This window comes from Rhizomucor pusillus (assembly GCF_041956525.1).
Source record: "Rhizomucor pusillus strain CBS 183.67 unplaced genomic scaffold VTP01scaffold_15, whole genome shotgun sequence".
Classification (NCBI taxonomy): Eukaryota; Fungi; Mucoromycota; class Mucoromycetes; order Mucorales; family Lichtheimiaceae; genus Rhizomucor; species Rhizomucor pusillus.
Window position 1 is genome coordinate 542,015 of NW_027192157.1, and position 23,459 is coordinate 565,473.

At 45.9% G+C, this 23,459-nt stretch overlaps 13 protein-coding genes across 13 annotated transcripts; 5 read left to right on the forward strand and 8 right to left on the reverse strand.

Annotated features, from left to right (window-relative positions):
* Positions 1 to 684: 684 nt before the first annotated feature.
* On the reverse strand, positions 685 to 1,114 carry VTP01DRAFT_3202 (uncharacterized protein; the record flags this gene model as incomplete). Its single annotated transcript, XM_069381748.1, has 2 exons — positions 685 to 774; positions 857 to 1,114. 2 exons carry the CDS (start codon positions 1,112 to 1,114, stop codon positions 685 to 687), a joined length of 348 nt encoding a protein of 115 aa, XP_069236849.1.
* A 456-nt stretch (positions 1,115 to 1,570) lies between these two features.
* On the reverse strand, positions 1,571 to 4,675 carry VTP01DRAFT_3203 (uncharacterized protein; the record flags this gene model as incomplete). The annotated part of the gene is made up of 9 exons (XM_069381749.1): positions 1,571 to 1,629; positions 1,712 to 2,293; positions 2,368 to 2,992; positions 3,067 to 3,412; positions 3,492 to 3,998; positions 4,075 to 4,103; positions 4,183 to 4,252; positions 4,318 to 4,345; positions 4,420 to 4,675. The coding sequence occupies 9 exons, from the start codon at positions 4,673 to 4,675 to the stop codon at positions 1,571 to 1,573; spliced, it is 2,502 nt and encodes an 833-aa protein (XP_069236850.1).
* Positions 4,676 to 6,060: 1,385 nt separating this feature from the next.
* Positions 6,061 to 8,062, forward strand: VTP01DRAFT_3204 (uncharacterized protein; the record flags this gene model as incomplete). The annotated part of the gene is made up of 6 exons (XM_069381750.1): positions 6,061 to 6,305; positions 6,399 to 6,516; positions 6,577 to 6,681; positions 6,739 to 6,878; positions 6,942 to 7,091; positions 7,156 to 8,062. The coding sequence occupies 6 exons, from the start codon at positions 6,061 to 6,063 to the stop codon at positions 8,060 to 8,062; spliced, it is 1,665 nt and encodes a 554-aa protein (XP_069236851.1).
* A 104-nt stretch (positions 8,063 to 8,166) lies between these two features.
* On the reverse strand, positions 8,167 to 9,082 carry VTP01DRAFT_3205 (uncharacterized protein; the record flags this gene model as incomplete). Its single annotated transcript, XM_069381751.1, has 2 exons — positions 8,167 to 8,853; positions 8,924 to 9,082. The coding sequence occupies 2 exons, from the start codon at positions 9,080 to 9,082 to the stop codon at positions 8,167 to 8,169; spliced, it is 846 nt and encodes a 281-aa protein (XP_069236852.1).
* A 98-nt stretch (positions 9,083 to 9,180) lies between these two features.
* On the reverse strand, positions 9,181 to 11,890 carry VTP01DRAFT_3206 (uncharacterized protein; the record flags this gene model as incomplete). The annotated part of the gene is made up of 11 exons (XM_069381752.1): positions 9,181 to 9,246; positions 9,322 to 9,594; positions 9,655 to 10,607; positions 10,668 to 10,751; positions 10,825 to 10,891; positions 10,985 to 11,041; positions 11,112 to 11,199; positions 11,258 to 11,366; positions 11,434 to 11,452; positions 11,510 to 11,623; positions 11,684 to 11,890. 11 exons carry the CDS (start codon positions 11,888 to 11,890, stop codon positions 9,181 to 9,183), a joined length of 2,037 nt encoding a protein of 678 aa, XP_069236853.1.
* Positions 11,891 to 12,307: 417 nt separating this feature from the next.
* Positions 12,308 to 14,052, forward strand: VTP01DRAFT_3207 (uncharacterized protein; the record flags this gene model as incomplete). Its single annotated transcript, XM_069381753.1, has 4 exons — positions 12,308 to 12,575; positions 12,690 to 13,022; positions 13,080 to 13,896; positions 13,959 to 14,052. The coding sequence occupies 4 exons, from the start codon at positions 12,308 to 12,310 to the stop codon at positions 14,050 to 14,052; spliced, it is 1,512 nt and encodes a 503-aa protein (XP_069236854.1).
* A 227-nt stretch (positions 14,053 to 14,279) lies between these two features.
* Positions 14,280 to 14,561, forward strand: VTP01DRAFT_3208 (uncharacterized protein; the record flags this gene model as incomplete). The annotated part of the gene is made up of 1 exon (XM_069381754.1): positions 14,280 to 14,561. The coding sequence occupies one exon, from the start codon at positions 14,280 to 14,282 to the stop codon at positions 14,559 to 14,561; it is 282 nt and encodes a 93-aa protein (XP_069236855.1).
* A 174-nt stretch (positions 14,562 to 14,735) lies between these two features.
* On the reverse strand, positions 14,736 to 15,453 carry VTP01DRAFT_3209 (uncharacterized protein; the record flags this gene model as incomplete). The annotated part of the gene is made up of 4 exons (XM_069381755.1): positions 14,736 to 14,919; positions 14,973 to 15,082; positions 15,140 to 15,207; positions 15,282 to 15,453. The coding sequence occupies 4 exons, from the start codon at positions 15,451 to 15,453 to the stop codon at positions 14,736 to 14,738; spliced, it is 534 nt and encodes a 177-aa protein (XP_069236856.1).
* A 472-nt stretch (positions 15,454 to 15,925) lies between these two features.
* On the reverse strand, positions 15,926 to 16,387 carry VTP01DRAFT_3210 (uncharacterized protein; the record flags this gene model as incomplete). Its single annotated transcript, XM_069381757.1, has 2 exons — positions 15,926 to 16,252; positions 16,328 to 16,387. 2 exons carry the CDS (start codon positions 16,385 to 16,387, stop codon positions 15,926 to 15,928), a joined length of 387 nt encoding a protein of 128 aa, XP_069236857.1.
* Positions 16,388 to 16,579: 192 nt separating this feature from the next.
* VTP01DRAFT_3211 (uncharacterized protein) lies at positions 16,580 to 17,905 on the forward strand (the record flags this gene model as incomplete). Its single annotated transcript, XM_069381758.1, has 7 exons — positions 16,580 to 16,720; positions 16,803 to 16,951; positions 17,018 to 17,161; positions 17,226 to 17,487; positions 17,555 to 17,638; positions 17,697 to 17,803; positions 17,863 to 17,905. 7 exons carry the CDS (start codon positions 16,580 to 16,582, stop codon positions 17,903 to 17,905), a joined length of 930 nt encoding a protein of 309 aa, XP_069236858.1.
* Positions 17,906 to 18,098: 193 nt separating this feature from the next.
* On the reverse strand, positions 18,099 to 19,367 carry VTP01DRAFT_3212 (uncharacterized protein; the record flags this gene model as incomplete). Its single annotated transcript, XM_069381759.1, has 2 exons — positions 18,099 to 18,360; positions 18,415 to 19,367. The coding sequence occupies 2 exons, from the start codon at positions 19,365 to 19,367 to the stop codon at positions 18,099 to 18,101; spliced, it is 1,215 nt and encodes a 404-aa protein (XP_069236859.1).
* A 406-nt stretch (positions 19,368 to 19,773) lies between these two features.
* On the forward strand, positions 19,774 to 21,371 carry VTP01DRAFT_3213 (uncharacterized protein; the record flags this gene model as incomplete). Its single annotated transcript, XM_069381760.1, has 4 exons — positions 19,774 to 19,945; positions 20,012 to 20,900; positions 20,998 to 21,093; positions 21,149 to 21,371. 4 exons carry the CDS (start codon positions 19,774 to 19,776, stop codon positions 21,369 to 21,371), a joined length of 1,380 nt encoding a protein of 459 aa, XP_069236860.1.
* A 122-nt stretch (positions 21,372 to 21,493) lies between these two features.
* Positions 21,494 to 22,628, reverse strand: VTP01DRAFT_3214 (uncharacterized protein; the record flags this gene model as incomplete). Its single annotated transcript, XM_069381761.1, has 7 exons — positions 21,494 to 21,618; positions 21,674 to 21,740; positions 21,821 to 21,958; positions 22,029 to 22,118; positions 22,182 to 22,338; positions 22,395 to 22,441; positions 22,515 to 22,628. 7 exons carry the CDS (start codon positions 22,626 to 22,628, stop codon positions 21,494 to 21,496), a joined length of 738 nt encoding a protein of 245 aa, XP_069236861.1.
* Between the last annotated feature and the right edge of the window lie 831 nt (positions 22,629 to 23,459).

Sequence of the window (23,459 nt, forward strand, 5' to 3'; positions counted from 1 at the left end):
CATGCAAGAAGAGAAAGGTGATTGACCACAGTCAGAGAAGTACAGTACATATTCTTATTAGAGAGTGTGTGAAGAGAGCTTAAAATGCTTTGTGTTCCCGGCGATCACAACATCTACCTGCCGGTTTTTGCTACCGTCGGCGTAGGTCCCGGATCTGCTCCGCGGAGTCAAGACAATGGGACATTGTCGTCGGTAAGCTTTTACGATTATCACTATAGATCTCATTTTGTAGCCTTAAAGCGTTAACTTGTTTTTCCGATAGCCTTTGGTCCGTGGTGTGCAAGTTGGTGCTTTCCACATGACACATGATCCGAAAAGAGTTTCAGTCTTGTCCCACTACTCTCAATTTGACTTTGTACTGTTGACTCTTTTCAATGTATATCTTCAGTACTGAATGTGTTGATAGTCGAGAAGAGTCGTTCCGTTATCCACATTAATGGATGTCTTTCCCAGGTTTATGTATTCACCATGTTCGACGAATTGTCTTTTTTTATTAAGATTGGCGAGCTGTTGCGGACAATTCAAAGCAGCGGTTTTGAACAGGGAATAGATAACATTCGTGCCGTCTCCTTGTCATGATCGCAGAACGTGAATGCTTGAACATCGACACAAGCAATAACAATATCCATTAAGTCATGGAGGGCATGGTGAAGTGTGTCCTTATATAACTCACCATCGAAGATATCAACCATGACGCCGGGTATCAATGTACGCTGCAACCAATGCAATAGCAGCTTCAGAGTAGGTTCGTCGTGCACCAAGAGTGCAATCGGTCTTGCAATCGCAGTTGCTGCATGATTTTTGCAGGTAGCCAGGAGAACTGGGCTTGAAACGTTCGCTCTTGCAGTCAACGTACTCTGTAGTTGGTCGTCCAATTCTCTTGGCGCACTGAACTGGACACACAGCGCTGACGAAAGTCGTACGATCCATCCGGGGCTTCCGAGCTTCCTTGATCGCTATTGTCCTCAAAATCAAGATCCCAAAAAAAGCGAGCAGTCTTCATCGGAGTGGTAGTCGTCAAGTTCCTGTTCTTGCTCTTCAGAACCCAGCGTAAGAGCTGGTTAGCATCCACCATCATCCAAGCCGAGCCCTTTTCAGTAGGGCTACCATCCATGAAGTCAAGATCCACGCCGTCGTCGTCGACTGGAAAAACTGGATCGTCATCGATGTTGTCGTGCCCGTTGGAGTCGTTCAAATATCATTCCAGATTATAGTTTTAAAGTTTGTTTGTGTTTTCGTCCTTGGCAAGGACGAATGCTCTTGGAACAGATCGTACTGCTCACGAAGGATGAGATGAAGAGTTTGCTTGAAACCAGTCCATATGCGTAAATGGATAAGATACAGGAAAAGGTAGGAAGGCGGAAAAGGTACGACAGAGAGGATTCCGCCATGTAAAGTGCAGTGCTCTTAACAAGCTTGGGTATTCTCGGTGCTGACATAAATTAAACATGAACCGAGCAGACATAGCCTCCCATATAACATAGAGTCTGAGGAGATTATATTCGGATGATATTTACATATTTTAGAGGGGATGAGAGGAACGACATATGTGCTAGTCATTTGCAAACTGCTACATGTAAAAGCTAGGATCAACACCTCCTTGAGGATTGAATAAGTAACTTGTCCATGCTGTATCCAAAGATTTAGATATTACGGTATTAATTTTTCCCACAGAGAGAGAGAAAGAGAGAGAGAATATTCCGTTACTTACGATTCTGAAGATCGAATCCTGTGTTATCATCAGTGAAAGGTGTACCCGCTGAGGAGAATAGCTGCTGCCAAGTTTGCTGTGACAATTGAGGAAACTGCGGCTGCTGCTGTGCCTGCTGTGAAGGAGAGGATATTTGCTGTTGCTGTTGCTGCTCTTGTTGTTGCTGTGCAAGATAATTCGTCGCGGCCGCCGCTGTCGCTGGTGCATTGCCACTGTACGAAGACCAATTTTCCACCGGACCAGCAGCCGTTGCTCCTGAGCTTGAATCACCTTCCACACCTGCAAGCATTTTCTGCAAACTCATGGGAGACTGAGAGGCAGGAGGCGGATTATTCGATGAAGATGCGGCGCCAGTTTCAGTGTTTGATGATGCGCTGCCGTCAGCCTTGTTTTCCGTGCCCAGTAAACTCATTAATTTCTCCACAAATGCTATAATGGGAGGTCCATATGGAATATCGTGAGTAAGCTTCGCCAACACTTCAATGCAGATCTTGACGTATTCGTGCGACATTTTGGCCATGTCAGAGTCAGTACTTGTACAGTTGTATACATGGATAAGAGTCGCTTGGAACACGGAATATACTATAGTTACCCAATCGGAATTAGAGGTTTAACTAATCACAGATAGTCCTTCGGAAAGTTTCTCTTTTTCTTACCTGAAAAGTTCCATCCAAACCTTGCTGTGTTTGTTGTAGGGACAACACGCGCAATATCGACCGCCATTTTAGCCGCAGACATACATTTTTGAACCGCTGCAACGTACAGGTCTGTCTTTTCGTCTTCAGCGACAATAAATGGACGATGGAGCAGGAGCGTGACGGTGTAATAACACACCGTCAATGGACCGCCTTGTGTTACTTTCTTTGAGCCTGCATATCGCTCTGGTTCTCGCTGAATGGTTTCCAAATCCTCTGCAGTCATCCGACACTCATCTGGAAGCTGCGCAAACCAATCTTGAAGCATCTTTTGTAGGCTTGATACTGTAGGTTCCATGACTGCGGGTTTGTATCCACTAGCTTTTGCCTTGGGAGAGTAAACGCGTCGCAAAATTTCACCGAGGATGCCCGATAATTTGATAAAATTCACGAAAATGCAGTTATCTGGCAGGTCAGGCAAATCGATGTCGCAGTCCGAGTCTGCAATTGCGAGCGGTCGGCCCATGACAGCGCAGCACCATCGATCGGTTACATATACGCTATACCACAATCGTTTCTTTGCTTCGGTCAACTCCTTGGAGCCATCGTCTGAAGTCAAGGATCGGTGGAGACCGAGATCTTGCGCCTAGTATTGCACACAGCGTGTCGGTATCAAGATGATCGAGATAACTCAAAAGCGGAGGGGAGGTAGCAACTTACCATACGAACCGCCATTCCAGCAAGAATCCAATTTCTGTAAGAACTGGTCGAATACGTCGGCTGGCTACACAAGATCACGAGTGCCTGGATGCTAGAAATTCTAGGAATAAGATATTCGCGGCGCACAAGCTCGCTAGCCCTTTCCACTAGTTTGTGATAGACATAATCCCGACTAACACCCGCTTGCTTGAATACTGGGTTATCAGATGAAATAAGGAAACAAGCATTGGTTCCAATGGCATAGACAAGAAGAGCCGGTGGAGGAGGAGACGTCCGTCCTTCGTATGCATCCAGAAATTGCTCCTTGTTGATAACAGGCAATGTGACATTGGGTATCTCAAAGTAACTTTAAAGGGATAATTTGTCGTCAGGGTCCAAGACGGTTTTGCAATGCATGCACATAAGTAACTCCCACGGGAACTTACCAATCAATCAAAGCTCTCATGACCTGTGGTGGAACGAGATCTTCTCTCGAAGCATCTTTGGATGCCATTTGGTTTTCGACATCTGTTGCGTGCCTGACAACAATCAAATCATTGTTGTCCTGATTCATTTCACGAATTTGCAACACCGTTTTTCCCTTGTTAAGTGCTATTTGATACCGATGCTCATCCTCGTTTCCAGCAGACGAAGACGATCCAGCCTGCTCCTCCTTGAACATGTTGCGCATCAAGTAGTAGCCTGAAGAGCTGCCATGGTACCGCATGACCTGTTTCTCCGGATCCAGGTAGTCGCCTCCTGCAGAGGAACGATCTTCTGAGCCGGATGGGCTTTCCACATCATCGTCGTTGATGGATCGCTTGCGTTTCTGCCCCTGGCTGTGTTCAGGCTGCTGTTGCTGTTGCTGCTGTTGTTGGGGTCCTTTTTCCGTCTGCATTTGTTCCAATAACTTTTCCATTTTTTTCAGTCGTGTCTCCAAGCTCTCGATATAGCTAAAGAATGTGTCAATTTAAAATTGTACGCAGGATAATGCCGCTTCCTTTTCATCTACTTTATCAAGGCACATACCCCTTGGGCGGCCCTCGTTTCTTGGCCGTCTAATAAAGAAAATGACCATATGTGGGTATTTCCTTTTACCGATCACCACCGATTTTGTGCTTCACAAAGTTAACTTACGTCGTTAAACGTGCAATCCCAGTCATATTGCTGACAAGTCGTGCATGGAAAAGTAGAATTGACATCGCATCTGTTCCAACCCATTCGCTCAGCAATAAACATCTAGATACTCAAAAGCAACGAACCCCTACTCACTTTATCTTTTTGCGTCGGCAAGTATCACCTAGTAATATTTGACAAGTTGTCAGTTTCCAACTCATGTAGATCAATAGATAAAAAGAATTTATCGACGCTTACAAGCTCGAGTAATGCGTGTGCGACGAGTCGTATTACCAGCCTGCTGCGTCGCTGCCGAAGAGGTTGGTACTACACCTGGTTGAGGCGCTGCTGGTGGCGCGCCTGGCTGCTGCTGCTGCTGTTGTTGATGCAAGGGCGGTGCGAATGAAGGTTGCAATTGTCGCATGACAGGATATTGACCAGCAGAAGCGCCAATAGAGGCTGGTTCCAGAGGAGCCGGCCCACGGTATGAGTAGTTTTGGTTGGGCTCTGCCATTTATGTAGGGTAAAACGAGAGAAGTAAAATGAGAGGAAAAGGTGAAAAAAGGATGGGTTCACTGCAGCCTCCAGAGCGGTAAAACTGATGCCTGAACGATTAGCCGAAATGGAGGAACAGAACTTGCCTGTGTCACATCGGTTGAACATTTTACGCGGTGCAACCCTGGTTTGCCCTACTTCTCTTGCAATGGTCGCATGACATTTTCAGTGCCGAACTGCCGCTATTACCTCGCTCGCTCGCTCGCGTGCGTGAGAAATATCAGACTTTTTCACTTTATTTTTTTGTCACTTGTTTGCTGGTAAAATGGACGTGCTGCTGTGACGTATCAGATGTTCCCTTTTTTTCCGGTCCAGCTCGTCGGTTTGTATCACCTTCGTTCGAGGATTCAAAACACTCAAATAAACAGTAATGTTCAAGAAATGTAAATCTGTAAGCAGGTAGGATGTGTTTAGAGGAAGGGATGAGATACGTTGCCATCTTCCAAATTTGCTTGCACAGTCCGATCGTATCCTAATCCCTTTATTCAGGAAATATAAGTATGTAAAAAGCTTGATCTTGATTCTGAAAAGATACGGAATGTCTCACGCTTTATGAATAAGACAATAGAAAATTACAAAGTTTTCCGCCACGATGTTGCGCCCGAGAATGCCGGCGTCATAGGGCCAATATACCATTCGCCGATTGCAATTGATGTATCCATCAATAAGCTCCGCAGTTTACTCAACACGATCTACTTGTATATCATCATGAAACAGAGCACTATCTGTATGCATTAGATAGCAAATCGTCTCTGTGAAAATTGAAGGGGATTGAATAAATGCAGAAACCCACTAAAGAGACACCCAAAAGAACATGTGACAGGATCAAAAATACTGACGAGAACATGCAACGATCAGGATATTTATTGCAAGGCCGACTACTGTAAGGCTAGGAGAAATCGTGAAAATACAATTCATGCAGACAAGTAAACTAATAGGCTCGGCTTAACCTCCCGATTTGATAGCACATTGTTGTTTCCTTGGAGAACTGGCCTGGACAGAAAGGGGTAATAGGACAGAGACGAAGGAACGGCTGTCGGAAAGCCTTTCGTATAGGACAAGCTGATGGCACCACTTTGGCTGGATAAGGTTCCTGAAAAGTTTGCCGATCTGATAAGAACGATACTTACGTGCTACAGAGAAAAAGCTCATGCGATCAAGGTAAGGTTGGCGTTATTTTTGTGACGATAGATCAATGTAATGGAATCATTCATTGCCAATTATTTGAAACAGTTTTACATCGAATAGCCCAATCTTGCACTGCTGAAGTAGAAAGTACACCTCGCATTATTTTTCATATTTTGCTTCTTTGAGAACGCAAACCAGCTCCGAGCGGCGCGCGCCATGACAACCACGGCCGGTTTACGTTCACGAAAGCGTGACAACGAGTCGATACACACCGCGGCAGAACCTTCAGACAAAGATCTGCCAAATGTCAAGAACATTCAGCAGTCGACAGCTGGATCGCGATTCGTCATCTTTTTGCTATGCTTGTTCGTGCGACTATGCTGCGCTTGGTTAACGCGAACATATGACAACCCCGACGAATACTGGCAGGCACAAGAAGTAGCACACCGCATGGTTTTTGGATATCCTTTTTTTTCTATTGTGTCCGTGTACAAAAAACACGTTGTCACAGCCTTTGATGATCATCAAGTGCCTTGACTGGGTTTCATATATACTTACGGGTATCTTACCTGGGAGTGGACTGAGCGGATTCGAAGCTTTGCGCATCCAGCCGTTTTTGCAGCCGTATACCGCATCCTAGCATGGATCGGTGCTGAAAACACTGTTATTCAGGCAAGGAAATATCTGCTTCAATAGCTTTGTTGCATACCGGCATTAATGTTGTAACATTAGCTCTGGGCTCCAAAGTACTTTCAGGCTATTTTGGCAGCAGTGGCAGATGTAGGAACTTACACGCTCGGCAAACGTGTGCTGGGCGACAACATTGCACCTTACATTGTAAGTCTTACCAGCTATACCTTTCGTCGTCAAATGTATCAGTTTAACACATTGCAGCTGTATGTTACCTTGGTTTCTTGGTACAACTTTTTCATGGCTGCTCGTACACTGTCGAACACCATGGAGATGGTGTTGACTACCATCGCATTGAACTATTGGCCCCTTTTGGATACGGGCAACAATGCCAACTGGTTGAAGCAAGTACTACAATAATCTATCTGGATGCTTTTCTTTGTTTACTAATTGATGCTGGATCACAGAAATTACAGAATTGCACTATTTTGGGCATCGCTTGCTTGCGTTATGCGACCCACGAACGCTCTTGTGTGGTTCTACTTGGGTATCGACTTGATCGTCAAGTCAAGTAACCGACAAAGATACTCGATCGTTGTGAACGCGCTTCTAATTGTGTAAGTTGACGGTCCATGCCTGGACAAGGAACATAAACTCAAAAGTATATCTGATATTTTGCAGAGCTGCAGTACTCTCAGCGAACGTTGCGTTGGATACCTGGATGTACACTGGAAGTTTGGAAGGGTTATTTAAAAACCCAATCCTTACTCCTGTCAATTTCGTGCGTGTCAATGTCATCAATGCCATATCGCTACTTTACGGCGTACATCCCTGGCACTGGTATTTCACGCAAGGCATACCTGTGATCCTGACCACGTTCCTGCCATTTGTCCTTTTCGGTATCCGTGGACGTGATCGCTTCACTGCCAATGCTACGTCAGCTCGTCGCACACTTTGCAACGTAACCGCTTGGGTACTAGTAGTATACAGCCTGTTGTCACACAAGGAGTTCCGTTTCGTGTATCCCATCGTCCCAATTCTCTTGGTCTTTGCAGCTGCTGGGCTCTCCCAAGTACCACAACAGTGGAAGAAATGGGCAATACTTTTCATTACAGCGACGCAGGTACCGATGGCGTTATATCTTTCTCTCTGGCATCAGCGTGGAGTGATGGATGTTACGCTCTGGCTTCGGAGCGAGTCAGCAGAGTCAATTTCATCTGTAGGTATTCTGATGCCATGCCATTCAACTCCATGGCAATCAGTTATCCGCCAGCCTAACATTTCCACGTGGTTCTTGACGTGTGAGCCGCCCTTGAGCCAGCAAGATACCCGTGATTACATGGATGAAGCAGATATTTTCTACGACGACCCTGTGGATTTCATGGCCAACCAGATGCGAGGATGGCCAGATCGATTGATCCTATTTGAATCGCTTTTAGACACACACAGCAAATCAAATCCAAGCGTCTCTGTGTCGCAGGTCTTGGAGGAAAAAGGATACTCTGAATGCAAACGATTCTTCAACTCACATTTCCATGATGATACAAGACGCAGAGGCGACGTCTTGGTGTTCTGCGCCGCTTCGTAGTATTACTACTTTATTTTTTCTAATAGTTGCAAGTAATAGACTGACATTATACAAGCTTTGTACATTGATAATTTACACGTGGGGAAGAGAAAAGGGGTATCTTGTTAAGTGTTGCTTTGTTCATCCACGCCGTCGTAGTAATAGATCTTGTTCCAGCATTCTTGACTGCAAGTGCAGTACCGGACAGGCAATTTGATCTTGTCCCATGGTATCCAGCGTATTAGCGCAATGCCATCGTGGAATATGATCGAAGCACATGTGTCGCAGTTAGTTGCAATCTCAGGATCTTGGATGATATGTAGCTTTTCGAGCATGTCCTGGTTCAAGATGGAGTCACGCAACGCATCTATACCATCTAACTGTATCAGATTGTTTCCAATGGTTTGCAGGCATATCGATCGTAGCGATGCAATGCAGAACTTGTTCACTTCATTGGTGTTCAAAGTATCAAAACAATTGCCATCGAACCAGAATTGCTCGGGGATGATACGGACGAGGCTGGCTGGTATGCATCGTAGTTTGTTGCCGGTAACATCGAGCACTTGCAATCGACGCAGTTGTCCAATTTGATCCGGTAAAAACGTAAGCTGGTTCTCATGGAGATAAAGTTCCTCCAACAGTTGTAGCCTGCCAATCTCGGGAGAAATCGTCTTTATATTGTTGTAGCCGACGTTGAGTTCGCGTAAATTTGATAATTGCCACAACTCGCGCGGAAGCGTCTCGAGGAAGTTGTTGTGAAGTATAAGTCGTGACAAATGCGTCAAGTGGTTCAGCGCTGGAGTTGCTATGCTCTGAAGAAGAAATAATGTTTACTTAGAAATGCGGGAGGAGGCGAAAGTATATATAAACAGGAATACTTGCAAGACTGTTCAGTTGTCTGTACGCGAGATTGACATTTAAAACAAAGCTCTCGGTGCTCACAAGCTTTTTCTTCTTCTGTTGTTCTTCTCCTTCGTCTGTGCACTGGTAGAACGTCGCAGCACAGCCTTGCATGTACCAGAGCACGGCGATCGTCTTCATTGGATCATGTCTTGAGAGAAAAGTCAAGTCGGGGATCGGTCGCACGCGGTCGATCCGTCCCCCCAAAAATTTAAAAGTTTCATCAGTTTATTATTATCTTAGAGTTTTGCAGCCTTGATGAAGGAAAGGTTATCTTTACGGTGTAATATCGTTTTAACAATCTCCTGCACAAAAAAAAAAAAAAACGCGGCATGCTTAGCAGCTGTTGTTAAATTGTCGTTTTAAACTATATAACTTACTGCCATGTATTTCCTCGTTTCGGGAGAATTGACGGGATTTCTCTGGACAGCTTCCCACAAAGCTTGGTATGCGTTGCCATCTTTTCTGCCGAGGGCGCTGTTCAGCTCTCTATCGGTGAAGCCGAATGCATCCGTAAGGTTGATAGCGTCGGAAGCAACTGATGCCAAAGCTCCACGGAACTGCGCCTGCATAGGGTTCACGCCAGCAGCCACAATGGTACCGGTAGCCAAGAAAGACGCAAGGGAAGATTGAGTAATGACCGATAGACAAAACTATATTCCCGAGTGTGAATATGCAAAACGCACTTGGAAAATAGTGTATTTATAACTTACTAGATTCGCCAACTTATCGTGCACGTTTGAAAGTGCAGAGTAGCGTTGAGAAGATGCAATGTCTTGGGCCTTTGCTTGGAGCTGCTTGACCAAGAGATACTCGGCGTGTGCAAAGGAAACGTTCCAGCATTCCATGTTCAGGTCAGACCAGGGTCGTCCAGCTTGCAGCTGCTGTGCCAGATCGACGACGAGGCGTGCCGCACGCAGACCGAAAAGTGAAAGCTGCATCTCTGGTTTTTGGATATCGCTTGCATCGTTTATCTCGAGGGCTTGACCGTTATCGCTGGGCACGATCTTCAAGTACTCAGCTGAAGCAAGCGTCAAGGGCTTGCCACTGATCAAATTCTGCAACTGCTTCAAGAGAGCTCTGGCAACCTGCTGCGTGAGCACATAGTTGTCACCTTCGTACGTATTGGCAGGTACAAAGTTTGCAAACTGATCAGATACACCGCTGAATGCAGAGAAGCCGTGACCGCCCATGGCTTTTCTGCATTCTTCGAGGCCTTCCGAGGAACGGCGTGAGCTCCATGTCTTCAGAGCACAGCTGGCAACGTGCATTTCTGGCAGCATACTAGCGTCATTCCGAGCGAGCTGCTGGGTCATTGATACAAAGTTGCTATGGAGCTCTTGGCCGGCAACGATAAGGGTGTAAGCGGTTGCGATGGCTGGATACAGACGATGCTGCACGGAAGAGTATGAGATAACCTGGGCTTCCAAACCACTCGCTTTGTCCGCATTGAATTGTCGACGAACTGTGCAGTAACGCGTCGCAATGGTTGCAGCCTTAGCAAGTCGCCATCCAGCATCTGATACGATACCGACTCGCAGCTTCACCATGCTGCCATAAGAGATCTTGGAATGGATAGCAGGTGTATATTTACCGTCCCTTGACACTTGAGCAAACTTCATCAGCATGTTATCTCGTGGAATGCGAACGTGATCAAATAGGACATCTAAAGACAAAATATATAATTAAGGGAAGCGTCCTTGTGAAAAAGATAGTAAAACCTTACAGCCATTATCGGTCGTGGCGAAACCTCCGTATGCCTTTGGACCGATGTCACCTACAGTGACGCCAGGAATAGGTTGGAAATCCACTATTTCGGGACGATATCCAGTTAATATTACTTCGTATCATCATTTGCATGATCCATGCGTGCAGATACATACTAGGAGACCGGATGGGTACAATGAAAATGTGGGGACCATAAGATTTGCCTGCAATTATCAATTGTGCCTGTGCGTTTTACATATATATGTATGAAACCTTGTTAGTTGTTGTATACACGGCTGAAAAAAAAAAAAGAACGGCCAGGTTCGGGCGCTTTACCTGCAACACGGCGTGGGTGCTGACCACACCGAGACCGCCGATCCACCACTTGGCAGCCTATTTTCGTTAAAGTGATGTGTTCGATCGTCATTAAACTGATCCTTATATTTTCGACATTTATTCTTACCGTCAGGTCCGGGCTATGGATGATAAATTCGTCTGTCTTCTCATCAAACGTCGCGGTCGTTTGCAAGCCTACGACGTTGGATCCATGGCTGTTTACATGTCTGTTAATACACCAATTGTTGAAAACCAAGGGGAAAGAAGCGGTACCTGAGTTCTGTCTGTGCATAGCAACCGATGATAGCATGGCGTTTCGCCGCTCCCAACCATTTCTGAACTTGCTCGGGAGTTCCTTGCGACTCGATGACAGGCATGAAGGCTTAGCAGCACATGTATTCTTTTAGCATATACTTTTAAAAGCGGTCGTTGTGTGCTCAAGTTATTACCACCGTAATTCAAAGAAAGCTATTTACGCGGGCGCGAATGAGAATTGCCGTTTTTCCTCCCATTTCTCTTGCTTACCGGCGTCATGGTTTCTGCAACCACATACAGCTGCCCAAACTCTTCATCTGTCAAGCTGTGTTCTTCGGCAATCTCAATGAGCCTTCTGGCGGCGTGAATAGAATGACTCAGTTGCTATGACGAAATCACAGTGGTGAAAGGCATGTTCAATAGTGGGCAACAAAAGGAGGCTACCTCTTCTCTGCTCATAAACACAGTGTTGCTTCTGTGCAAGAGAGGTTCCCTTTCGACGATGGCACGCAGACGATTGAGCTTTTGCAGTGCCTCTGGACCACCGCGCAAAAGCGTGGTCAGTAAGTCGACAGAGAAGGATGCGTTCTTTCGTGCAGTTTCAACGTCAATATTTCCCTGCTTGAGAGCTGTAGTTGTTGCTGTTGTCATTCTCTTGTATCGAAACTCAAGAAAGCAGCGGAAAAGAGCAGAGAGCCTTTATTCATTTCGCGCAGAGAATATACACATGTTCACGTATCGTGTAATGCCTTTCACACGGCCGTCCTGTTGGCTGGGGTGGAAGGTCCGGCAGAGGGGAAAAACCTGAGCCGAAGAGAACGAGACAAAGCAGCAAACCTTGTCTTGTTCGTCTGTACACTCCAAAGCAGAGTGAAGGAATGCTGTTGCTGCAATAACAATAATAAAGTTTATTCATTTTCAAGAGCTTTTGCAAACCAGCGAATCGGCAATATTAGTTTTCACATGCAACGTGCACGGTGCCACATTTTTGTATCCCTACTCTTTTTTGTACCTCGTGGCCGCAATTTCTCCTCCTCTTTCCCGCTCTTTTACTCTCTTGTTGTCTATATGTCTTCTCTTACACGACGGCCTGTCAAGGTGGTCACCGACAGCGAGGACGATCAGTCCGATATCCGCACCAGGAGCGACTTCCACATCACCAGCAGAAAGTCGGCGAACGGTGCAGCTGCTGGCGACAAGCAGGAAGATAAGAAGAAACAGCGCTATGCGTACCTCGGCTTGAAACACACGTTGCCGATCCACACAATCACGAAGGCTTCGGTGCTTTCAAAGGAAGCACCGCCCGAGAACTACAGTGGCTTCATTCGGCTTGGCAGTAGGTGTCGTTTGCTCGGTGGAGCGGGATTTTGCCGCCACCGTGTTCGTTTGTGATCATGGACCTCGGTCGTTGACAGCTTTATCTCTCTCTCTTTTCCTTTCGATGTAACAGTGCTCGTGCTCGGAGCCAGCAATATCCGTCTGATCATTGAAAATTGGATGAAATATGGTCTGCTGATACGCTTGCCTCACAGCTACATCCCGTACCAAGACTATCCGCTGTCGGTGCTCGCCTGGCTAAGTGTCCCGATCTGTTTGGCCATCACGTTTCTCATCGAAGTTGGCATGAGCCACTTGGCGAAAATCGCGCGTAACGCCAAACCAGATTTCCGGAACAAAGTCACCATACTCAATAACCTCGCAGCCGCCGCACACTTCATGCATCTCAGTTTCCTGTTGACATACCCATCATACATTGTGTATACCAAAATATATCATCCACTCAGTAAGTCCGGCCTATATTGATCAAGACACATATATGCAATGCTAATGTGTATAACAGTGGGTTCCGGTGTTGTGATCATTTGTCTGGTCACATTCCTCAAGCTTGTTTCTTACACTCTTGTCAATCAAGAATTGCGACAGCTGTACATTGACGGCAAGTCCGAGGACAATGACAACCAACAGCAGCAGCAGCAGCATCAAGGAGAAGCGCAGTACCCCGACAACATCAACATCCACAACCTTGTCTACTTTTTCTTTGCCCCAACATTGTGTTATCAGCCCGTCTACCCACGATCACCGGAATTTCGCCCAACTTTCTTCCTGAAACGTGTGGGCGAACTGATTGTCTGTCTCGTGATGATGTATGTCTTGACAGAGCAGTATGCCAAACCTACCTTGGCTAACTCGCTGCAAGCGCTGGAGGAGAAGAATTACGTTGTCATCGCTGAACGTGTCCTTAAACTGTCGTCTACCGTGGTCGTGATCTGGCTTCTCATGTTCTACGCGCTATTCCATGCTTACCTCAATGCATTGAGCGAAGTTTTGCGCTTTGGTGACCGTACGTTTTACCTGGCATGGTGGAACTCTGGTAACCTGGCGACATACTGGCGTCTGTGGAACCGTCCAGTGTATCTTTTCTTTAAACGGCATGTGTACATCCCGAGTGTACAGGCTGGCATGTCGCCTGCTGTGTGCCAATTGCTGGTGTTTTTAGTATCTGCAGTGCTTCACGAAGTTCTCGTTGGTGTACCGACGCATGCCATCACTGGCTTTGCGTTCTGGGGCATGTTTGGACAAATCCCCTTGATTGCACTTACTCGCGCGCTGGAAAAATGGCGTGGAAAGGATAGTGCTCTCGGAAACACCATTTTCTGGTAAGTCGTGGTAACGTCAGCGAGTCTGCGTCGTGCAAAATGCTTATGCCCCGTTTGCAAAGGATTTCGTTCTGTGTTGTGGGACAGCCTACCATAGCATTGTTGTATTATTATCAGTGGGCTGCAGCTCACAAGAATATTACACCTCCTTTGTAAAAGCAGAAAGACAATATTTGTCTCGATGTGTTCTTTCCTCCATCCTTGTTCATCCAAAAGCAGCAATAACATTTGACACATTCTCATTCTTCTTTTCACTCGTCAAACCATCACGGGAAAATGTGTAGCCAGATCAGCGACCAACCAGAGATGGACTTTGATTTTCAACTTTTGCAGGACCACTTTACTGCAGGATTCTCTTCTGTTTTTACCCAGACTCAACTTCAATGTTTCGACGAGTCCCTGCACGCCTGTACAGTTCATTCAACCGACCCGGACCTCTTCCGCTAGGCGATAAGAAGAAACAGAAAGAGATGCTCGACCTAATTCGGAAGAAACAGGAACAAGACATGAAGTCTGAGGGAGAACTTCACGATGACGCTCGAAAGCGGCCCGTTGCTGAATTCGAAGGCGACGTGAATCCCAAGACTGGCGAAGTGAATGGACCCAAGCAAGAACCTCTGCGACACGGCGATTGGAGCTTCAGCGGTCGGGTAACTGATTTTTAATCTAGTTAGCAGCCTGCTCGTAGATTGTTGAAGCAGACGAGCCAAAAACTGTGTTCGGCCGAAAAATGTGTACATAGAATAGAGGAGTATACATAATGTGTAATATATATATATATATATGTTGCGCGTGTGTAGTCAAGGAATAGTAGGAGGTGATAATACGTTTGTAGTGTATCAAGCAGCTTTCATCTTTGCTTGTCGAGCTCGTTTGCGTGCGTAGTAGTGTTTCCGGTAATGCTCGAAACCCTGCCTGATCTCCTCGGGTATATTGCGATAAAACCGCAGCGATCCAGACTGCCCCTGCCGTACAAACTGGAGATTGAATGATTGGAGTGCTCGGTTGCAATGTGGTATAAATCTTTGCTGCTGTTAGAAATAGTGCAATATCACCTGTGTGTGGAATATACTTACTCTCCAGCGTACAGAATCTTTTCAGAATACATGCCAGACCTGTAAAAGAAGACCAGCGATCCTGCTACACCTAGAAGCGCAGCAGTGTTGAAGACATGAACTGAAAATAGCTTTTGCATATTTAAGCAACATTGCAAGACCGTCGCACAGGATACAGAGCAGCATACCTTGCTCGGTTCCAGAAAAACCATGTAAAAGAAATAGACGAGCAGCACAAAGTGTATGACAAGGAATGCTGAGTTAAACGAAGTAAGAAAGCAATGCACCATCAAGTAAGCAACCTTGAACAGATCGCCATAGAAAGTGTACCTTCATATTTCCGTTTTCGTTTCTGCAGGCGAGTCATGTTGCCTCGCAATCGTTCTTCAAAAATGACTAGATCTCTGTAGGTCGCTTGGTCGATCGCCGAGCGTGGTGAAGATTCTGCGTTTGAGCTTGGCGTAGAGCCGGCTGATTCCTGTTGTTCTTGCAGTGGTTGCATTCCGGCGAAAGGGTTATGTATTTTCTTTGTGTTCGAATATGCAGACAGAGACAGAAAGCACACAAGTGCGAAGAGGTCAGCGACGGTAGAAATTGGATCCGAACTGCGCACAGTACTTTTTTGGACTCCATAATCCTCTCCTATAGCGAGAAATAGATATATAATAGCTAATCAAAGACGAACGCTCCTGAGGTAGAGAACATATGAAGCTTTAGATTCTGTAAGTAGAATGTCTCGGCCTTTATTATTGAGAGAGTTCATCCAATGCAGTACAAATGGTTTGTATATTTTGGAAACTTGGTGAGAATAATAGATTGCAAACTCTAGGCTGATTTCCAGACTAATGCCACCAAAAATAATAGCCGAGCCCGAATATGGAGTTCTAAGCGAACGCCAGCCCCTTAAAACGATCAAATCGGGCAAAGAAATATTTACATTTCCCAAGATGCAAAAAAAATAAAGACAAAGATATTTACAAAAGACATGATCCCCAACGTTCCATGGGCGTTCTATAGATGGGTGTCATGCCTGAGCAGATGCTGCTCTTGACTTCATCCTGTGAAGCGACGACAGAGGCAGTGTATCCACCAGTGGATGCGTCGTAGTGTGCCAATGTCATTCCCAGCGGGGGCGTTGTAGGTCGCGGCGGCACCGTCATTGATGAAGGAATGGTAGTATGCGGTGCTGCGAAGACATGGACATTATCACTGTGTGTATCCAATTCCATGTGCGATGAAGACGAAGAGGAAGAAGAGAAGGAGGAAGGAGTGCTTGCCACGTTCAACCGTTTAGCGTCAGTCTAAATATAATACAATGTTGCCATTATTTAGAATAGATGTGACGGACGAGTGATGGTTATGTAGAATGTTATTACCGATCCGAGGCATTCATCTAGTTTTCTCTTGACAGGAGCGGCTGACGGTTCCGGAGACATCGTGACAAGTTTGGTTGTGCAGGAAAGGAAAAGAGTGAAATGTTGGCATTCCTCGCCCATTGTCTGCCTTTAAGCAAAAAAATTGAAACTCAGTTGCTCGGTTTTTTTCTTTTTTTCGGAAAAGGATCAAGCAGGAGGGAGGAGGAGGTGGTGGCTGCTCTACGTTCTGAACACATTTTTCAACAGCTCTCTATGCCGAAACTCACCGCCAAGCAGGCAAAGAAACAACAAGACAACAACAACGATGCCCGAGCATTCGGTCCATTGTTCAACAAGGATCTCGGTCAGCACATTCTGAAGAATCCACTTGTCGCTCAGGGAATTGTAGACAAGGTACATCCTCCAGCTCCAACGATTGATCTATCGTAGATCAAACGACGACGCACTGTATTCACAAATCATACATGATATGTAGGCCAATTTGATGAGCTCAGATACCGTTCTTGAAATCGGTCCTGGTACCGGTAACTTGACGGTCAGAATCCTCGCACAAGCAAAGAAAGTGGTCGTCGTTGAAATGGATCCTCGCTTGGCAGCTGAACTGCAGAAACGAGTCAGTGGAACGTACGTAAATTTTTTTTGATGCAATGGGAGTGATGTGCAAAAACCATGTTGACGTTGATCGTTTAGGCCTGATCAGCGCAAACTGCACATTATGATTGGCGATTTCATGAAAACAGAGCTTCCTTACTTTGACGTTTGCATCAGTAACACGCCTTACCAAATCTCCTCGCCACTGATATTCAAACTCTTGGAACATCGTCCGTTATTCAGGTAATAATGGCAAGAAAGAAACGGGTAAGGCTGGATGTGTTAAAAAGAATGTCCATAATTTTAGATGCGCCGTTCTTATGTTTCAGAGAGAATTCGCTATGCGCTTGGTAGCCAAACCCGGCGACGAGCTCTACTGCCGATTATCAGTCAACGTACAGCTATACGCAAACGTCGTACATGTCATGAAAGTATCAAAGAACAACTTTAGACCGCCGCCGCAGGTTGAGTCGTCGGTCGTCCGACTCGAACCTCGAAACCCGCCGCCGCCCGTTGACGCTAAAGAATTTGACGGTCTGCTAAGAATTGCATTTACTCGTAAACACAAGGTAGCTACGGGTTATTGCTGGTCACTCTGGGAACTTTCGTTATTTATCGCGCAACTTTGTTTTTTAGGTGATGGCTGCAAACTTTAAGCAATCGAACGTTCTAAACATGTTGGAACAAAACTACAAGACATACTGCTCTGCCCATGAAATGGTACGAAACAGAAGATAGCTGGGAGGTTACGATTTGTTTAATCAATAACGGACGTTAGATGGTGGAAGAAAACTTTGATATCAAGACTAAAGTCATGCAAGTACTGGAATCTGTGGAAATGGCGGATGCAAGAGCTGCAAAGTGCGAGTTGGACGACTTTTTAAAGTAAGTTTGTGCGATGAATGAATGTGTTTACAGATTTATGCTCACTCTGCATGCATTAGATTATTGCTTGCATTTAACCAAGCAAACATTCACTTTTCATAAGCTTACCTCTGCTGAATGCAGAGAGCACGAATTCCCTATTCATTCCCAATTTGCATTCTGAATTTGGCATTTTTTCCTTCCTTGTTTGTTGTCTGTTGTAACAAAATTGTTCCATCTTGAATATTATATAATATACGCTTCTTAGTAAGAGGGCTAATCTACATTTTGAAGAGAATAGAACAGATGGACGAAATCATGAATCCCATATAGCTTGATATTGAGTTGGTGTGGAATGCCTTTGCAACCAAGCGCTTCCAAAATCCATGTGTAAATGCGAATTGAACGGCAAGCACCCATCGAGCGCAGCTTCAGACATGAGGTTTCCGAGGGTTTCTGTAGTGTTAGCATCGTTTTCCAATATATGCGTAGCTAGTCTCCTCAGATGATCCCAAATTGTAGTCAGGACGGCGGCCGATGCCACAGAGCCGGGCACAGACGGATGGTGACTCGGAATGCTATAATGCATTTTTTAGTGACACGACGGAAACATCATCCGGTTCTTTGTTTACCTGTCAAGATTCCTCCGCCGCCGCCGAGCAACCTTTGCGTTGTTGTATGCTATATGGTCAGAATAGGTCCCAGAATTGGTTTCAGAGACATCTGCCTCGTCGCCTTCCAGTGAAGACAACGCTTCAGAGTCCACGTTGAGCACAGTTGGATGGAACGAAGGCGTGGAAAGATTCGACTGCCTCCGCTGCTGCTGGTTATTGTTGGCTTTGTTGACAAATGAGGGCACTGCAATGCCTCCATTTGGAAGAAGAATGTTGGGCATGCTTGACGATTCTGGCACAAAGTCGATCTCCTGAGCGTGCCACGTGCGGTCCACAGGAGGAGACGGATGGTTATCGAGCATCCTGTGCATCGCCCGCGCGAATGCAGCCGGCGAACTCAGGTCGTCGTCGCGCAGTAGCATGAATTCTTGCTGCTGAGGAGTTTCAACAGCAGCAGCTGCTGGCGGCGGTGGTGACGGTAATACTGGACGGTGCTGCAAATTATTTGACTGCATAAACGTTCCAGTTCCGTCGTGAAAGGGTAAACTGGAAAACTCCACTGCAGGCTCACGCCCATTTCGCAGAGATGACGTTGGAATGTCGAGGTCGGAAAAAGACTCTGTGTCTGATGGATGGAATGATGAAAACGATTCGGGTTCGGAGGGATCGAGGGCTGGAGAAGTATAGTCATGTCGCTGCGAAGAAGGCGAGGGCAAGGCGGAGGTAACGACGTGCCAGTCTGTTTCTGATTCTGACGAAGTGCTGGTATTACTGGTAGTCGCAGTGTTGCTTACAACGACGTTGGTGGTAGTACGGCCAACTGCGCCTGGAGATAAGATCAGGTTTGTCTCGCCGATATCGTCCTGAATAGTAGTCTCTGGCAACGACCTCGGCAGCGGCGGAGCGTCCTCTGATGTTACAGATGATCGTTGTCTATGCTGGGGACGTCGATGTTGCTGTGCAAAGGCCATATTAGAAAGGGAAAGGGGGTGTTGTGAGCGAAAGGTGAAAGAGAACCAAAAATTGACGCAACCGCCCTATTTCATTTTTTGGGGGGGTTTGTGAAGAGTTGGGTCTGGTGACTGCCGACCGTTATCTCATTTTTCATTCCTCGATCATCGTCGGTATCGTCTGTTTGTTTGTAATCTCCAAATAAGCAGTTGTCCCCCAGAAAATAGCACAAAATCAAGGAAAAAGATCAGATACGGGCTAAAAATGAAAGTTACGGCGTGGTATCGGGTGAATGCCAAACCGGAAACTCTATTCAAGGAAATCCCAGATCTGCCATCTGGCTGGTTCCTAGATGAAAAAGCCCGAAATCTTTTCGCACATTTTCTAATTTCTTCTTTTTCCTTTTCTTTTCCACGACCTAGTGACATGTCAAACGGCGCTGCCACATACACCCCACCTCAGCCTGGATCCAAGATCATCATCGTTGGCGGTGGTGCTTTCGGCCTCTCCACGGCATATGCTCTGGCGCTGAAAAACAAGTATGATGTTTGGGTGTATGATCGGCAAACCATTCCTGCACCGGACGCTGCATCCACAGGTATATACCTATTGCTCTGCACGTAGTAAACAACAGTTTATTGCTAACGATGATGGATTGCAAAAGATATCAACAAGATTGTGCGCATAGACTATGCATCGGAAACAGTCTACATGCAAATGGCTATCGAAGCTCTGCCACTGTGGCGTCAATGGAATAAGGAGCGTGCCGAGATGGGATTGAGCCCGGTGCTCCATGAAACGGGTGTGCTCTTGTTTTCGCAAAATGGCAAATTCTCAGATTACGAAATTCAATCCATGAAAGCCATCCGGGAAGCTGGATACGGATATCTAATTGAAGAACTTGGTCCCGAAACAATTGTCAAGAGATATCCGCAATTCAAGGATGCTGTTGCTAACGGCTTCAATGTTGCTTATCTGAATCGTGCAGGCGGATGGTGCGACTCTGCCGAGGCAGTGAAGCACGCGTATTACAAGTGCCAGCAAAGCGGTGTCCGTTTCGTTCTTGGTGAAAACGAGGGCTGTTTTGAAAAATTTGTCCTAGATCCATCGGATGCTAGCAAAGTTGTGGGTATCCAGACAAAGGACGGTAAGGTCCACAACGCAGATCACGTTGTCATGGCGACTGGTGCGTGGACACCGGGGCTCGTGGACATGAGCAACAAGCTTGTTGCCACAGGACAGACAGTGGTTCATTTCCAGCTTCCTCCTGAAATACGCAAAAAGTTCGAGAATCAGCCTGTTTGGGCAGGAGATTTGTCCAGAACAGGCTTTTACGGTTTTTCTGTCAACTCTGAAGGCAAAATGAAGATCGGTCTCCACTCTCGTGGATACCTGAATCCAAGAGAAATCGATGGCATTTCCATTCCTCGCACCCAAGTCACGCACAAGACAGATACCATCCCAAGGAAAGCATTGCGAGAGTTTAGAACGTTCTTGTCAAAGTTCTTTCCATTTACATCCAAGTTGGATGTTTCCTTTGCACGAGTCTGCTGGTAATGTTTGTATTTCTCACACGGTACCGTTGAGTTGCTGAACCTTTGCAATCCTTTCTTTCTTTTTTCTCTTTCTCTATATCTATTATTCTTGTAGGTACTGTGACTCCATTGATGGACATTTCCTTATTTCCCCTCATCCTAAATATCAAAATTTGGTCGTTGCATCCGGTGATTCCGGGCACGGCATGAAGTAAGTTATAATTAAGATCTAATATGTGAATTATCGAACTCATATAAACGATTAGATTTATACCAAACCTTGGATTCAAGATTTGCCACGTTATCGAAGGCATAGATTCAGATTACAGTCGAACTTGGAGATGGCGCGATATGCCTGAGCTAGCGACCTACGATGGTTTGCGTGCCCAGAGTCAACATCAACAGCAACTCCATCTTGGTCTAGAGAGTGATGCGAACGTGGCTATGGCCACCGCTGACGATTTCTTGGCTGTAAAAGCTAGTCTTTAAATGTAAGCATAAGAATACACAACAGTTTTGATTTGTTTTTGAGTTCGTGTCGAGGAGGAAATATAGTTTGAAGCGAATATAGTTTATTGATTAGTAACATGATACATGCGAGATGAGAGGGCTTAGTTGCCCTTGCCGAGAACATCGCAGAAGAAGTTGGCAGTCATCTGGACTGCTTCGGTAGCTCTCTTCTTGTTCAACTCGTCGTCCCAGTTACCGCGGGCGGCAGCGAAACCGTGGTGCATGTCTACATGCAATAATTAACATTATTATTTCTTTGCAGCGCGCAATTCAAATCTTACCATCGAAGCGGTAGTGCTTGCACTGAGAACCGAAAGGCTTCTTGGACAAAATCTCCATGTACTCGGTCTATAAAGTGAGACAAGTTCAGTGTGACAATAAGTGCGGGCGATTAATATAAACAGCGGCAAACAAAAACAGCTCCTTACCATATCAGGCTCGTTCTGGGAGGGCAACGCAAGAATGGGTGCTTGAGCATTCTCGGCATCCTTGTTGTCCACAAAGGAGGGGTGGATCAGGGCAGCAGCACCAAAGAAACCATCGGATGTGGTGAGTTGGACAGCCATCTGTGAGTATTCAAGCAGTCTGTCAAATTCTCTGTCTCGACTAGTGAACGTTCTCGTTTCTTCTTCTTACCTTTGCACCCCAGCAGAAGCCGACCATACCGGCCTTTTCGACCCCTTGGCTTTTGAGCCATTCACCAACCGCTTCCACTTGAGGCTTGATCTACAAACCATTTACAGTGTGAGTCGGGCGGAAATGGCGCGATCAGATAATATCGATACTTGCCACTTCGAGACTTCCGTATTTGCCAACCCAGGCCATCAACAGGTCGCGTTGGCCGAGCCATTCCGCCTGGAAGGGTTCGTGGCGGAAAAAGTCAGGCATGACGACCTTGTATTTACCGTGTTGAGCAAGCAAATCGGCGAATTGCTTGGTGTTGTCGCTAGCAGTGCTGTGAGGTCGCGCCGTATTAATAATCACGAGAATATAGCTACTTACTGGAAGCCAAAGATATCGTAGAACACGAGAACAGCCTTCTTGGCATCCTGCACGCATGCGATTAGGTTTCTACAGTACTTTTTTTTCGTGTGGTGCGTCACATAAACGCGAAGAGCTTACGTTGGGACCGACGACATAGACGGGCAATTCACCGTTGACCTTCTCGAGGGTGCCGACGGGCTTGTAGGTGCTTTGAACAGGAGGGATGGAGCAGCAGCTTTGGGAGAGAGACATGTTCTGATTAATTTACTTGTTCTGGAAACAAAGAGAAATGGGAAAAAGAAAGCTGTTTATATCGAACTTCAGGGTGCGCGTATCACAGCAACACAGAGACAAAATGTTACTCCGGTGGTAGATCTGAAGAAACTTTATTCCGTGGTCCATATATGTGTGTGTTTCATACAATACATTGCTGAATAATCCAAACGATTTGATAATTAATTGCTACTTAATCTAAGCTTATTACGGTTCTCCATTGATTCCAATGTGAGAATATGTATTGAAAGCATCTATCCCACTACTGTGTGCTTGGATACATCGAGGCGGCTTTTCGGGCGATCCCCGAAGCATTTCCAAAAATGGTCCAACACTTTGCTTGCTTGCTAAGAGATGCATCTCCGTGCCGCCGCGCAGCAGCAGGCAGTTGTGCAAGAACCATGGATGCGGTCTATGAGCTGCTCTCTTTCATATATTGCCACGTGCCCTGCATAGATTGCTCATTCGACACGGCCGTTACACATCGTTATCTGCCCCTCGGAAAAAGCCACATACTGTACTGCTGCAAGTTGAATTTCATCAGCTAAAGCGGGCACACTTAGGTTTTCAGGCCGAGTAGTAAAGCCTGGAGACACATAGCAATGTACTTGAACATATACTCATATGATCGTGGTTATCGTCACTATACTATATGTATAAGTCCTTTAAGATACTTGTATGCCATAGTTCCTGAACCACTCGATTGTCGCCTGAGTGTCTTATAGTTAAAATCGCATTTCATAATATTTACACAATGTATGCATGCATATCAGCATAATATATGATCGAATATAAGTGTTGAGCGCTTTG